This window comes from Macrotis lagotis, chromosome 2 (assembly GCF_037893015.1).
Source record: "Macrotis lagotis isolate mMagLag1 chromosome 2, bilby.v1.9.chrom.fasta, whole genome shotgun sequence".
NCBI classification, from domain to species: Eukaryota; Metazoa; Chordata; class Mammalia; order Peramelemorphia; family Peramelidae; genus Macrotis; species Macrotis lagotis.
The window spans coordinates 332,713,238-332,729,202 of record NC_133659.1 but is presented as its reverse complement, the minus strand read 5'-3'; the positions used below and the strand labels follow the sequence as shown (position 1 = coordinate 332,729,202).

At 47.3% G+C, this 15,965-nt stretch overlaps 1 protein-coding gene across 5 annotated transcripts in view; it reads right to left on the bottom strand.

Moving 5' to 3' along the window:
* TNRC6B (trinucleotide repeat containing adaptor 6B) overlaps positions 1-15,965 on the bottom strand; it is a 218,834-nt gene that overhangs the window by 133,675 nt on the left and 69,194 nt on the right. The window contains exon 1 of one of the 5 annotated variants that reach the window (XM_074226993.1): positions 10,383-10,482. The exons of 3 other annotated variants lie outside the window; for them this stretch is intronic. Coding sequence is in view for 1 of the 2 variants with exons in the window: in XM_074226985.1 (XP_074083086.1) it covers positions 9,759-9,862 (104 nt within the window). In the remaining variant the exon portion in view is untranslated. Of the gene's footprint in view, positions 1-9,758; positions 10,091-10,382; positions 10,483-15,965 lie in introns of those variants that run through there. One more of the 5 variants, XM_074226985.1, reaches the window with a different exon arrangement.

The following is a 15,965-nucleotide window of genomic DNA, read 5'->3' as shown; positions in this document are numbered from 1 at the left end:
AGGTCACACAGCTAGGTAATTATTAATTGTCTGAGGCCAGTTTTGAACCCTGGTCCTCCTGACTACAGGGCTGGTGCTCTATCCACTGCACCACCTAGCCGCCCCCATCTTAATTATTTAAACATAAATGAGATTAAAATGAGATTCATGTTTTATATATAATGTTTTATGTATAATGTTTTATATATAAATTTTGTATACAGACTATTATAGAGATACTATAAAATAAGTCATTTATCTGAGCAGATTATAACTGTCACCAAACACAAGAAGGGTCATACAGAACACAAAATGTCTGGTGAACCTTTGTAGGTTCTATTCAAAGACCTCTGGGTCCCCAGCCTTACGGGGTTGCTAATATTTTATCGATAGAGCACAGCTACATTAAAAACAAAAAACAAACAAAAAAAAAAAAACCAAGAGGGCACTTTGGCCTGAGACAGCTTGTTGCTGGATCAGAGTGAAGCCAACAGCAGCCCAAAAGCCTTGAGATGAAAGCAAGGACCTGGATAGGAAGAGCCTCGGTGCCCAGAAGGGGGCAGCCACAAAGGACATCTTGCTTTGTGCAGCCACTTTCCAGTCTTCTTTTTTGGGAAGGGTTCCTAACCTTGGCATAGCATCCCCACCCTAGTAGTTTAGGGAATCCTATAAAGCCATCTCAGAATACTGCAATATACATAATATAAAATACATAGGACCACTAAGGATATCCAGTATACTAAAATATAGTTACCAAAATATTTTTAGAGTTCACTGATCTAATTTAGGAACCCCTATTTGAACTCCTTTGCCCTGTTGATAATGCCCACAGTTGCTCAGCTTCCCCAAACCTCCAAAGACTGAAAGCAATCATTCACAGCTTTTGGAGGGGTTGTTTTTGGACAAAAGGGAACAAGCTTCACCTCAAGAAAGTTTAAGGTTATGCCAACACCCTAAGTCCCACACAACTCCTAGGACTATGTTCGAGTTGCCTTCAGCTGCAAGTGACCTACACTGATAAGTCCTGCTCACATACACAGCAGATGGAATGAGATAATGGGGGTAAACAGCGTTGTAATCAACCATAAAAAGATCCTTAAATGTAGTCTATCATTATCATACGCCAACACTGACAGCACCAGGCACCTGGGAGGGTCCATGAACAGCTCAAGACCTGTTCTCCCTTTCCCCTTTATTACCCTAGAAAATTGACTTAATATGCTAGTGAGGTACTAAATTAATGAGGATGGGTCCCCATGTCACATACAACAATCAGCCTTCGTAACACACAATCTCCATGGGAGGGTGGAAGAAGATTCACAGAGGGGTGGGGGACAGAGTATGCCAGGAGGTGAGGGAGCAAGAGGAGGGAGAAAGGCATCCCAAAAAGCCAAGGAAAAGGAAAGAGTTCAAAAGTCAGCTGGTGCCTGGTGAACCGGATAAGGCAGAGGAGGGAAACTCTTGTCCTCCAGAGGACCATGGAAGCCACATCCTAAGAAGCTGCTCATATATTGTCTGCCCAATAAACCATCCCATTATTGGGGAAAGGGGCCACTAAGCATTTTTCTGTGTACAATAACCACACTTAGTGAGGAGGAAAAGATCCATCAAATGTTTGATCTCTGAATTCGGCTCTTATCTCCTTATTCATATGCTTTCCTGAGGATGGACCTGAGCATCTCCTTTGTGTTCTCATCTCCTTGGCTTCCGACAAAGTTCACAATTTTGGTCCCACTCATCTTTATCTTCCCCCTCTATGAATACTGCCCCCACGACATGAGCATGGGTCCACTTCTGTCCCAGAATCAAAGGTGGTGGTCACTCATCCAAGAGAAGGAGACTAGGGGCAGCCCATTCCCTCTTTAGATGGCTTCATTCCTCCTCATGAGCCAAGTGTCAAGAGGTCTGTGCAAAGCCCCCAACAGAACCTTGCACTTAGTGGAATGGGAACTGGTTCAGTGTTGACTTTTTTCACAAATTGATTCAAATGATGCTCCATGATCTTGAATCCGTCATTCAGGAGGCATTTTTACTTGAAGCTCTAATCTTGGCCTTCCCTGAGTCTTCTCTCAAACTCTGCAGTTCTTTCCTATTCTTCTTGCATGCCTCAGATTCTAGATTCCTCACTCCCCTGAACATGAACACTGCCAATTCCTCTTCTAATTACTGGTGTTTGCAGTGGAATGGAATACTCTAGATAGGAAATGAGGAGCTGAAACCATTAACCAATGGGACTCTTAAGATTCTCATCCAAATAAACTCAATACAATCAGTGGAAGCATTTGGACTAGAAATGAAACCCAAAGTGGCACAAATGACACCAAGCAGGACCGAGCTAGTCATGGTCAGAGGGAGTGAGAAACAGGTCTCCCTGGGAAGCTGATGCAGGGTCTTGCTGCTCCTTAATTAAGGCGCAGAGGGGTAGGGACTGGCCTGAGGCCAAGGACTCCTGCTGACCCTCACTCCCATGGTGACCCTGGGAGTGTTACTGGAATGTTTCCACATTCTGAGTGCCCGAAAACCCTCTCTACCAAAAGACAGAAACTTGTTACCTGATTTGGAATGACTGTGTCTCACTATTCCCTCACACAAGCTCAACTTTCAACTAAGGTCTCAAGGTGGCTTTGTCCCCAAGCGACCTGCTAAAGAAATGCATCCTCCACATTCTCTCTTTATGCCACTGGCTTTCTGAACCTCAATTTGAACATCCATTTCTTCTTACCAGATGCTCTCCCGGTCCTTCAAGCCTACCCTGTTGCTTCGCCATGCCATGGAACTAAACTGGGGGTCTTTAAAAGTTATGCTCCTGGGGGCGGCTAGGTGGCGTAGTGGATAAAGCACCGGCCTTGGAGTCAGGAGTACCTGGGCTCAAATTCGGTCTCAGACACTTAATCAGTACCTAGCTGTGTGGCCTTGGGCAAGCCATTTAGCCCCGTTTGCCTTGCAAAAACCTTAAAAAAAAAAAAAAAAAAGAAGAAGAAGAAGAAAAAGAAAAGAAAAGAAAAAAAGTTACGTTCCTCCTCTGGTCCTAATAATCTGAAAAGGTCGGTAGTATGGCTTGAGCTGGGGCCGGATGCCAGCAAAGACTATAAAGGAGGTAGAGTAGCAAGGGCACACCATATACCCTACCTTTTTGAGGTTCATCAGTAAAGGGACTATCAATAGGGATGAACTTACAGACTCTCAAAGGTTAAAAGGAACATTTTCTTTATTATCCCCCACCACCACCACATACACTCCCCAGGCTTCCACTCTGTCTCCCCCATCCCTGGCCTGAGCTCTAGAACAGTCCTTGCTTTCAGCTATCTGCCCTGATGGATCCTTGCACAGAACCTGGACCTAATCCAGTTTAAAATTGCGCGCCTCCTCTCCTCCCTTAAACTGGGTTCCTCTTCTTGACTTCCTTTTGGAAATCATCACTGCCTGCTTTTTCTTCCCCTACTATACATGATCACGTTATACCCATTTCTCCCTTGGAAACTTCTCTTCCCTACCGTCCAGTCTTTCAAGTCCTCAGTTCTCAAGCCTGGACAAAACCCATCCTGCACACGAATTTTCTAATCACCCTATATTTCTTGCTCTTCATCATCTAATCAACCCACATTCATTTAATGAAGCACCTCCTCTCTGCCAGGCACCGGGTGACAAAGAGGCCTTGGATGAGGGGAAACACCACACCTGCAGAGAGAAGTCAATACAAAAGCATTTCAGGAGATCATTCAAGTCTTCCCCTAAGAGGTGGGTGATGAGCTGAGCTCTGAAGGAAGCAGGAAGGAGGGAGCAGCATCTTCCTGGCCTGAGGGATGCTCAGGGTAAAGGCCCCAAGGATCCACATAGCTGCACTATAGGTGAGGATAGAGTGAGCAGGCTAGGATGGGCACTGTTGTGATCAGAAATGAGGTGGCCCAAGTCTGACTGGGTAGATTGGAGTAAAAGGGTGCAAGCCAGGCTTTCAAATAACATGAGTTTGTGGTGGATACTATGGGCAACAGGACCACCTGTGTTTGAGGGGGGAGTACTGGGGAGGAGGCTTGGCCTGGGGAAGAGACTTGAAGGGAGACCTAAGGCAGGTTGGGTAGTGACTGCAAGGGGGCAGAGAAGGAGAAAGATTGGGAGATGGGGAGGACAAAGAAAACCAGCTGCTCTCCTTGACCAGGTCTATCACCACCCCCAGGTCTCTGTCATGACGTCCCCTTCCTTGGAAACATCTTTCCTTCCAATCTCTTCCTATCAAACTCCTTGAAAAACAGATGCTAAGTGTTTCTTGACCATGCCAAGGCAGAAGCTAGTCTGTAGCACTCTTCTGTACTGGTCACAGCTAAGAGCCCTGTATCTCGGCTGCTCTGCTTCTATCTTCTAAGCTGCACTTAGAAGAAGAGTCCCTGAGACTAAGGGTCAAGTCCCTGGTATCCTGCCAACCTCTACAAGTCCTCCTACACACACAAACACACACACACACACACACACACACACACACACAGATTCATAAATACTTGTTGAATGGCCATACCTAATCACTTAGTCTACTGTCCATTATCAAAAAGAATTTCTTTGAAATACATTCAAATATATTTTTCCAAAATTCCAAAATATATTCATTTCCTGAAATGAAAGCAATTTCTATGCCACCAAAATTATTTTAATTCTATAAAATGAAAAAAATACCATTTTCTATTAGTTAGAAAGTTACAGGATCTCCCAAAATATAGCCATGATACTTCCCCAGAGGTGAAAATAGCTTTAAACAGATTGTTAATGAAACTGAACACATCCTAATAAAGACTCAGAACATCATCAAAATCCATAAGAAAGGGGCAGTTAGGTGGTGCAGTAGATAGAGCACCAACCCTGGAGTCAGGAGGATCTGAGTTCAAATCCGACCTTAGACTCTTAATAATTACCTAGCTGTGTGACCATGAGAAAGTCACTTAACCCCACTGCTTTACCAAAAAAACAAAATAAAAGATAATGAAAGAATGAATTAAAGGAAAATTTATTTTATTTTTTAGATTTTTGCAAGGCAAATGGGGTTAAGTGGCTTGCCCAAGGCCACACGGCTAGGTAATTATTAAGTGTCTGAGACCAGATTTGAACCCAGGTACTCCTGACTCCAAGGCCAGTGATTTATCCACTACGCCACCTAGCTGCCCCGGAAAATTTATTTAAAAAAAAATCTGGGGCGGCCAGGTAGTGCAGTGGATGGAGCACCGGCCCTGGAGTCAGGAGGACCTGAGTTCAAATCCGGCCTCAGACACTTAATAATTACCTAGCCGTGTGGCCTTGGGCAAGCCATTTAACCCCATGGCCTTGCAAAAAAAAAAAAACCCAAAACTTAAAAATCCATTAAAAAAAAGGTCTCTGTATAGTCCCTTTTTCTCAATTAAAATTTTGCTTCTCAGACTTTTTTTACGCCACATACTGAGAGCAGGATTCCCACAGAGCACAGAGAATGGTCCCAGGGCCTGAAAGAAGTCAGACAGGCTTTATAAGAACTGGACAAAGGCTCTGCAGCATGGCTGCCCTTCTTCATACTGCTGATGCTTATTGAGATCAGTTGCATAAACAGGACCTGAAAGCATGGTAAAGGTAGAGAATCTTTGTGGAATCATAAACGTCCTTTTCCAGAAGGAGGATCCCAAGATCTTATAGCTTAGAGGTGAGTTTCAGGAGGTTCCCCCACCTTATACTATTAAATATTTGCTATTTGAGCTCCAATCACTTCATCTTCTATGACATTTTTTATTATTATTAATAGCTGCTACAAAACAGATAAATCCTTCTTCTCAAATACCCATTTAGTTATTTATTCAGTATATGTTTAATAAATGTTTACTGTGTTCAGAACATTGTGCTAAGTGAAATCAGAAAGGATACCCCTTCTTTCCCACCCCTAGAACTCACAAGGAGGAAGCTGAGACATCCAGCATGGAGAACTACCCTATACTGGTCAGTGAGACCAGAGTGAAAGTACCACTGCACAGTTCAAGGCTCCAAAGACGACCAATCAATGTTTGCTGAGCTCCAGTCTGGTAACAGGTAGTAACACCCTGTGTAGCTCACCCTGTGAGCAAGAGCAGCCCCTCATCTGCTAAGCAGGAGTGGTTCCAAATGCATCATGAATACCAGAAAACAAAAAAATGAGCCTCCCCAAATCATGAATCAAGGGTGGCATCTTCAGATCCAATCATGTCAACAAGAAGGAATATACAAAACTTATCTTAAAATGAGTGACCAGACCCACAAGAGCCTCAGGGACCCCCCACCCCGGGAAGGCAAGTTGATGGCTGGCCTGCAGCCCCAAGGAGAAGACAACCAAGTCCCACATGAGCCTCCTCCACTATCTCTCAGAAGCTGAACTTCTTGGAAGGCCCAGGTCAAGCGCCACTGTCTACAAAAAGGACCAATCTCCCTCCCATCTGAAAGGAAAAGAACCAGATGGATAAAATAAACCCTGGGTCAATCTCTTAAGAGGCAGAAGGCACAAGAGGCTGGTAAGACAGGGAAACTCTGCCTGTGCTCCTGCATTTAACTGCCAGAGGAGAAGCTGAGGAGGGAGAAGCTTTGAGGCCTGGAGGACAATCTGCACAAAGACAAGAAATGGATGTGAAGAACAGGAGTGCACTGCAGCTGGATGACAAGATGCACGAAAAGGGGGAAGAAGCTAGGCTGAAGGCAGACCGCGAAGGGTCCTAGAGCCAAACAGGGAACCAGTAAGGGAGGGACCTGGGCCGATCCACATTTCAGGGAGATCACCTCGGCAGGTGAGTGGAGGATGGACTGGGGAGAGGGGTTCAGGGGAGAGAAGAGCAGTTAAGAGTGATTATTAAATATTTGAGTGATGGGCTCCTGAACTAGTCTCTGGTTGAGGACTCTAGAAATGGTGCAGACCTAGGTAGACCCAGGAAGAGTTATGTGTCAGATCCAGGATGCCAGATCGGTCAGCTGGAAAGCGTTTGGCCCTACCACCAACTCTAAGGAGCCTGTTTTTTGAGAACCAGCCCCAGCTCAGAAGGCACTGATCACACCTTAGCTATCATAGCAACTTGTGAATTCTGAGGTCTCTGTCTTGTGCCCTCTTTGCTTTTCCTATTTTGTTTAAATCATGGTCCCCTCAGAAAATTTGGTAAAGCATATGGGTCCCTTCTCATGTTTTTAAATGTATAAAATAAAACACATAGGATTATAAAAGGAAACCAATTAAAATATTTTGACATATACGTTAAATAAATGCCATTTATAGCCCTTTACAATCTTTACCTTTTTGTTATATTTCTCCTGCCCAAGTTCACATATCCCTAATCATAGCCTTCTTTGGGGTCTGGGCATCCCAGACTAAGAACCTTTGCTTTAATTTGTTTGTGAAAGCGTCAGTTTATTGATTCAACCATCAGATGCTTCTAAGGTGGCATCTAATCTCACCATTCCTCAGCAAGGATGGATTCCCACTTTGGGACAATCCCGGGTCCTTCCAGGACCAACTTTCTGGTTATTGCTCCCTTTCCCCAGACCAGATAGTTTGTCCTCCACCTGCTCAGCCTGGGCCTTTGACGAAGCTTCGCTCCAAAGCACCACCTTTTCCCATGAGGCCTCTTGCAATCCCCAGCTGTGAGCACCTCTCCACCCACTAACACTGCACTGGATTAGTCGGGGAGGAAGAGCACTAGCAGGTGGGGAATTCATTAGGGAAGTTTTCTCAGAGAAGGTGGTGCTTGAGCTATGTCTTAAGGAAAATGAGGAGATGGAGGAGGAAAGAAGGTAGGAGACGAGGGATGAGGAGGCGAGATGGAGAAACTGAGGAAGACAAAAGGAAGAAATGAGGAGAGCAAAGGCATTTCTGGATGTGCCCTAAGTGCCTTAAAGTCAATGTACCACAAACAGAACTCATGACTTTTCCTCCTTTTCATTTTTCTGTTTCTGTTCCAATTTAGTTCTTTGAAGTCTCCTAGTTACCCTTTTTTTTCTTCCCTTCATCATGCTCCCTAGAGCCAAGTCTTTTCCTGCTCCCCCCCCCCCCCCCCCGTTTTTCTACAATCCCCCTGGTATAGGCTCTCCTCACCTTTCTTCTGGACTGCTTCAGCAGTATTTTACACACAGGCTCCAGCCTCTCCAATCATTCTTTCCCATGGCTACCACTGTGATATTCCTAAAGCACCACTATGAGGGGCCTGTCCCATAGCTCCCTCCCTACTGGCTCTGCCAAGTCTTCTGGGATAAAATACAAGCACCTGGGTGGTATTGCCCATGCTTCTGAACTGAATACACAGAAACTCCCTTTCTTCCATTACTCTGAGTTCTGGCCACAATGTCTCATTCTGGAGAATGCTTTTGTAGAAGCTGTCTCCCATTCCTGGAATGTTCTCCTGTCTGCTTCCTCAGCTCCAGGGACACCTTCTAGGAAAGGCTATACCTGATTCTCCCAAGTGCTGCAGCCCTGCCCACGCCTCCCAACACCACCACCACCATCCACCCTGTCTTAGTGTTGATTCTATACCTATGTTCTCTTGACTTATGGCCATGAATGTGGTGTCCACGTAGCAGCAAGTAACCACCTATAAAGGCAGAATGGACTGGGGGGGAGGAGGACCCCTGTACAGATAAAGCCAGAGTGCTTGTGAGATAGTGAAAAGGGACCTCAAAGGCCCTTTCAGTTGAGTTCTTCATCTTACAACAAAAATCCAGAGGAAGTAATCCACACAATCTGGCATATAAGGCAGAGAATCCAGTTCATTTTTTTCTGCCATGTCTCCCCTCCAGGATGAAAAAGCATGAGATGGTCTGCACTTTTGAATCCATGAGAGCACAGACCTATCCAAGAATTAAATTCCAGGCCCCAAGGCCTTCCTGGAACTTCCTTATCTGCCTGTCTTTGCACAGAAGTCCTCTTAGACACAAGTATTTTCTTCAATATTTCTAAAGTTATTTTTAGAGTAGTAATATTATGCTACCATATGGTAATCAAGAACCAATACAAAGCTTTATTGAAAGCCAGCCTAGAGGAAAGAAGCGGGTTCAAATGATCATGAATTCCAACTGAGATTGAAAGGATTTCTTCTACAACACTGGAGACTTAATTTGCTAGTGGAGGAACACTTATTTACATCACTTATGAGGATTTTTTTTTGAAAAATTTAAGTTTACTATTTGACACCATCATGTTTTTTCTAAGAAACGACCATGAATACTGGTAGATGGCTTCATCATAGGGTTAAGTATAAGGAGTTTGGGTTGGCAGGATATTAAAAGAAAAACGAGAAATGAGCATCTTCAGTAGTTTTTAAAACACGATGAATATCTCTGTGAATATCCCAAATCTCATCAACTGGACTTTTTAAGCAACTCTTCAGAATGTGACCCCCCCCAATTATTAACATTAAAAGATTTTAGGAGAATGGTACATTCAAATAATGCCTGTGCACATGATATCTATCACCCATTTTTATATGCCTCAGAATCACACCCGTAACAATCTGCCATCAGGATTTATTGTACAGAAAAAGATTCAAAATGGCAGCTCCTAACCTGAAATTATTCACAACTGTAAGATTTCAAATACATTTTGTTAGGATTCCAATGGTAACGAATCCCATTTTTCTAATATTCCCGTCTACTGAAAAGGGAAATTTTTGATGAATGACTGGACGGAATAATGCATTGTTATTCTGAGTATGTTGTCTTAAATTTGTCGGCCAGGATGCTAATGCCCAACGTTCTGCCCAAGGAGCAAACATACTTTGGCTTCTTGGTTCTTAATTCAAAACAACAAACTGAGTTTCCCTCACCTCCAGCTGGCTGAATTATACCTTTTCCCTTGGAAACTCACGTCCGGCCCCCATGGAGAGCATTGGGATTCAGCAAGAGGAGAGCCCCAAATGAGCACTTTCATTAAAAACGGCACCTCTGCCTTCTTTGGGCCCTCGTTTTCATTTAGCCTTTCTTTTCCTCTACAAAGACCACAACCGAGGGAACGAAGCAAGATGGTTGCGGCGAGCCTCGGAAGGCCTAAGACTCGCCACCCTTGGCACTCCAATGGCAAGGAACATGGTCGCCTGGTGACAGCATCGCTGCCCGAGTCCTCCCTCTCTCTGCGCCTGCCACACAAGGGGCAAGGCCGCCGCGCCCCCCGCGCCCCTCTCCGCGGCCCGCTTTGTTACCCGGGGGTCCCCGCGCACCCCGCCGGCCTCGGGGGCCCCAGGCGGCCGCATGACGTCACGCTCTCCCCAGAGGGGCCGCTTTGGGCGCCCACGGGGCCGGAAGGGGCCTCGGGCCGGGGAGCCCCGGGCCGGGGGGGGGGGGGGAGGACACACGCACGCGCACACGCGCCCCGCGGGCGCCCCGGCCCCGAGGCCGCCGCCAGTTCGGGCCCCCTCCCCCCGCGGCCCCGCCGGCGGCCCCCGCGCGCCCACCTGGTAAAGTGCAGCAGTGCTGGCGGCGCTCCAGGCCCGGGCGGCGCGCAGCATCCAGCGGCGGGGCCCGGCGGCGCGGGGCCCGGCGGCGGCGGCTCCTTTTGTCCTTGGGGCCGGCTCCCCGGCGCGGCGGCTCACAAGGCGGCGGCGGCTCCGTCGGCCATCTTGGCGTGGGCTCCCTCCTCGCCGCCGCTGCGCCCCGCTGCCGCCCCGCCGCTGCCGCCGCCCGCCTCGCCCGCCGCCCGGCCCGCCTCGCCGCTCCCGGCTCCCCGGCCTCTCCGCTCCGCTCCGCGCCCGCTCCTCCGCTCGCTCCCCCTCCGTCTCCCGAGGAAGCGGGGCTGCTGGTGACCTTCAAATAGAGGCCTGTCATGTGACCGCCGGCCCGTCAATCAAGGCGAGGGGCGGGGCCCGGGCGGCCCCGAGGCCGGGCCGCCGCCCCCCGCCCCTCGGGCCGGGCCGCGGGGGGCCGCGGGGCCCCCTCCCCCCGGGCCAGCCACTGAACCTCGGTCTCCCCGAGGCCCACATCGCGGTGGCACAGGGATGGGGCCAGGCCCGAGGCAGGGGGCGCCGAGCTGCAGCTCGGCCCATGCCCCGCATTCCGGCAGTGTGACCCTAGGCAAGTCACTCAGCCCGGGGCCTCCCTCCGGGGCCATCTCCGCTGGCCCCGATGCCTATCCGGCCATGCACCCAGACGGCTCTGGCCCCGCTGACCATCGCATCACCTCCCTGCTATCACGGTCTTCTTCGAAGACGCAAAACAAACGCCCACAAAATCCTTATCTGTAAAATGGGAATAAAAAAAGCTACAACTTCCCCAAACCGCAGTGGAGATGACAGCAGGCTGTCTGGAAGGCCCTCTGCAGTGCTGCTCCCGAGCCTCCCTCCCGGAGGCTCCGGTTTGAGGCCCAGCCCTCTTGCACAGGGGTCTCTTCCCGGCTGGGCCCCCCACACTGCATGGTGCTGCCTCCAGGAGCTGAGGCTGAAGTCACCTAACTAACGACGGGCACACGGTAGGCCCTGATCGATGCTAGCCGACCCAAGGAGTCGAGTGATCAATGATCGCCAGGCAGCGGTCCAGTGCCTCCAGTCACCACCATGTAGGTCATCATGAGATGGGCTTTCCAGAGACACCAAGAAGGAGATACTATAGTTCCTGCCATCTTCTAGATGGCAGGACTTGCCCAGGTCACTGGGCCACTGAGGTACAAGGCAGGCTTGGCACGGGTCTTCAAATCAGAGAGAAGCTACCCTAGGGCCACAGCTGCTTAGATCACTGCCCCCAACAGAATGAGCTACACCTGGCCCCAAGCCTCTGGCCGTGAGGGAGCATCATCGCAACAACAGAACCTGCTGAGTAAAGATAGGGCCTCCTCCCCGCCAGGCACTGGTTTCACAGCACCACAAACAGCCCCCAAGGGAGGGACTCTAATAACCCCCATTTTACTGTTGAGGAAACTGAGGCAGGCCCCCAACTAGGGGCTGGATTTGACCTCAGGTCTCCCTGACTCCAGGCTCAAATTCTATCCACTGCACCACCAAGAGAATTGTGAATATAATCCACAATGAGTTGTCAAACTTTTAAGTTAGCTAAAATGGTACTGAACAAAATTTACACATTTATAAAACCCATCAAAGGAACATCAGATGTAAATTCATCAGGTCCGTTTTCCATTCCATTAGACCTTGAGGGACAAAGCAACCCTCAGCAGTTCAGAGAGCTAGAACAACCCTGGAACACCTGCTCTGGACAATGCTATCCACCTCCAGAGAACAAAAAATAAAACAAAACAAAGAATGACCTACAGAATCAGAATAAACCTTATTCACTTTTTAAAAATTTCTCTTGTATCTTTCCTTCTTATCTGACTTTCTTTTCCCCTAGTCCTAATTCCTCATACAGAAAATGACTAATCTATAAATATGTTAAACACAAATGTATATGTACAATGTAGTAGTGGGTTGGGAAGGAAGGGAGGAAAGAAATTATATAACTTATAAATATGCCTATGCATGTGGATGGATGTTGAAAAACTTTCATAACGTGTCACTGGAAATATAAAATATCCAAAAAAAGACCGTTATTGTACTAGCAATATACCATGCTAGGTGTGAGGCATATAAACAATATCTAAAGGAATTTACAATGTAGGAGAAAAAGCCATGCAAACAAAGAACTATCATATATTCTTCTTGATTTAAATTGTTTTACTTTTAAACAGAAATATCCCACAATGAACAATTTCCATATTCACAGCTGAACACACAAAAAAAGGATTATTTAGGACACCCTAAATCTCTCATTCATGCTGTTTATTTTGCTAAGAAATGTGTAAGCCAGACCACACTTAATTTCAAAACTGTCCTCGGTGTCTATGTTCCCTTCTATTTATGTCTGTGCATTTTTTTTTTTAGGTTTTTGCAAGGCAAACGGGGTTAAGTGGCTTGCCCAAGGCCACACAGCTAGGTCATTATTAAGTGTCTGAGACCGGATTTGAACCCAGGTACTCCTGACTCCAAGGCCGGTGCTTTATCCACTATGTCACCTAGCCACCCATGTCCATGCATTTTAAAAACATTTCAACAGCCTTTTGTGGATGTCATTCTTGCTAACTTATTCCTCTTTCCAACTAAATTAACCTCAATTTGAAGCAAAAGGGAAGAGACACCTTTTGAACAAATGAGCATAGTTAAGAAAAAGAGTTTAGCCCTCCACCCCTGAACTTCTGAGGTTCAGAATACTGGCTTTGCAGGGCCAGTTGACCCTTAATGCGATCTGAAAACAAAAGAACTTTGACCCTGAAGCCCTGTGATGGACTTCTGGTCTAGCTGCTGTATGGTCCAGATCTGTTGCTGCTGCTGCTGTCTCTTGCTGGCAGCCCCTTTTCTTAATCCCTCTAGATACCTCCAGACAAGCATACACAGTTCTGACCCATCTCTGGTCAGGGTGGAAGGTTGCTGGGGGCAACCTTTCCTATCATCCTTAGCTTTCCATCTGTGCCATTCAGAGAAGTGGGAAGTCCCTGTGGCTTCTCCCTGGCTAGACAGACAGACACAGACACAGACACAGACACAGACACAGACACAGACACACACACACACACACACACACACACGACTCAATCACCATCTAGTCCAAGTTGTATTTTGATGTTTGTAAACTTTTTAAAAAAATAAATTTCATCAGTACATTTTGCTTTTCCATTGTCTGTATTCTCCACTATATTTTATATCTCCTGGGCACCATTCTCTTTATTATAAAGTTTGAAAAGAAAAAAATTCTGCCAAATTGACCCCATCTCCGCCAATCAGCAAGTTCTTATTAACTGCCAACTATGCGTTAGGCATCATGGTGGGTGCTGGGGATCTAAGTACAAAATATGAAACAATGCCTACTTCTAAGCAGCTTATGTTCTAAGGAAGAAGACAACAAAGATTATATTTATATAGATAGATAGATATATGTATATCTATATATATAGACAGGATAATTTTAAGATGAGCAAAACAAATAAATATGAATTACTAAAATATAACAGTTATACAGGAACAAGGAATCAGTAGTTAGGATCAGCCAAGATTCCGTGGAGAAGATGGCACCACCACACCAGAATGGAAGAAATGGATGAGGGAGTTGGAGGTAAGGGAGGGCAACCAACACAAACTTTCCCACATGCAGCACTGAGGGTTTTAAAGGGAGGCAGTCTGTAGAGATGGGGCATTCAAAAGTTAAGCCCCAAAATTCTATTTTCTCCCAATGGCAAAAGAAATCCACTGGAGCTGGGTGGCAGGGGAGTCATCATCAGATTGGGGACCATGTTAAATTCTGTCGGCAGCAAAAGTATAGGATGGACTGGAGGGGAGAGGCTGGAAGCAAGGAGATTGAATGAGGATGCAAGAGCTCTTAGTCTGCATCAAAGAGAGGAAGAATCGTGTACTCAAGATATGGCAAAGGGGTACAATGTGACAAGCAATTGGGGTAAGGGAAAATCGGAGTATAGGATCACGTTCCCTTTTCTCACTCAGAGGTTGCTACTGCTGCTTCAGCTCTTCATCATTCTTCACCTGGATGCTGCAGTGGACACAGGGTCTATGCCTCAGGTTTCCCCCTTCCCCTGTCCATCTTCCATGTTCCCTCTCAGGACCTCACCTTTCAGGTCTATGAATGGAGGGGGCCACACTAGATGACCTTCAGGGCCTATTCCACCTCCAGGACCCTAAGGGAAGGGGGGAAGTCCTTAGAAAACTGAGGGTGGGGAGAGAGGGCTCATTTCTTTCTAAGTGATGAGGAAGGCTTTTTGGAGAAGTGGTCCCTGCTGTGGGGCTGCTTCAACTTGCCCCAAGGAGTGAAGGACTTCACACTGGGAAGCACCCCCAAAGCAAGGATTCTTTTGCACAAGCACTCAGCTATAGAACCCTGTCCTCTTTCCCAGTCTCTCCCAGCTCTGTGATCAAGATAGAAGGAGGGGAGGCTGCGGCCAGCTCTCTGTGTTTGTGTCTGGCAGAGAGATGGTTTGAAATGCTCTGAGGGCCCACCCAACCCACGACACTAAGGGAGGAACCTCCGGGGACCTACGGTGTGCCCGGGCCCTGGGCTGAGCACTGGGGAGCTACAATGCACCGACAAAGCCAGATGAAGATGAGGCCGGCCCTAGACAGGCTCCAAGGAAACCATGAAGCTGGGGGGGAGGGGGGATGGACTGTGGATGGGACCCAAAGGAAACTGGTGGGAACATCTCAGTCATTCAAGGAAGCAAGCAGGAGAGACCCAAAGCAAAACCAAACAGGCCTCAGGGAGACCAAATGCAAACAACTATGCATACAAGATGCAGCCAGAGAGAAAGGTCCTGGACTGAAGAGAGGACAAGGGTCTTACAGAAGAATCTGGGGTTCAGGCTGGTGCTGAAGGAAGTCAGGAGAGTAGAGGAGAACAGGCCAGAAAGGAGAAGGGGAGAGGAGGGGCTGGAGCAACAGTAAGGGGCTGGATCCAGGCCAAGACCATGAGGGAGGTGGAAGGAGGGGTCATAGAGGGCTCTAAAAGTCAAAGAGAGGGGGCAGAAAGTCAGTGCAATTGGTTCAAGTGGAAAGGTCAGAGTTGGGAAAATCACGCTGGGGTGGGACAGCAGAGGCCCCTCCCACTGCCCAAGGGCTGCTGCATTAGGTCAGGTGTGAGACAAGTGGAGCAATGGTAAGGGAGAACAGAAAGGACGTATCTGGAAGTTGGCAAGAAGGAGGAAACAACAGGTGAAGAGAGCTGCCAATGATGGCATCTCTGCACAATCTAGGTGACCGGCTGTTGAGTGCAGGAGCAAGATAACAAGTCTCTTTTGGGACACAGTGAGTTTACAATGTCTACTGGACATCCAGTTTGAGTTGTCCAAAAGGCAGTTGGAGACACAAGACCAAGAGGGTTAAGAGAGAGGTTAGGGTTGGACAATAAATCTGAGAATCAAGTGCATATAGGTGAGAGCTGAAATCACAGAAGCAAAGCTCACCAGGTGAAATAGAAGAGAAGAGGTTCTACTACTGAGTCTTGGAGGATACTCACAGTTAACTATCATGACCGATGAAGCCTCAGCAAAAATG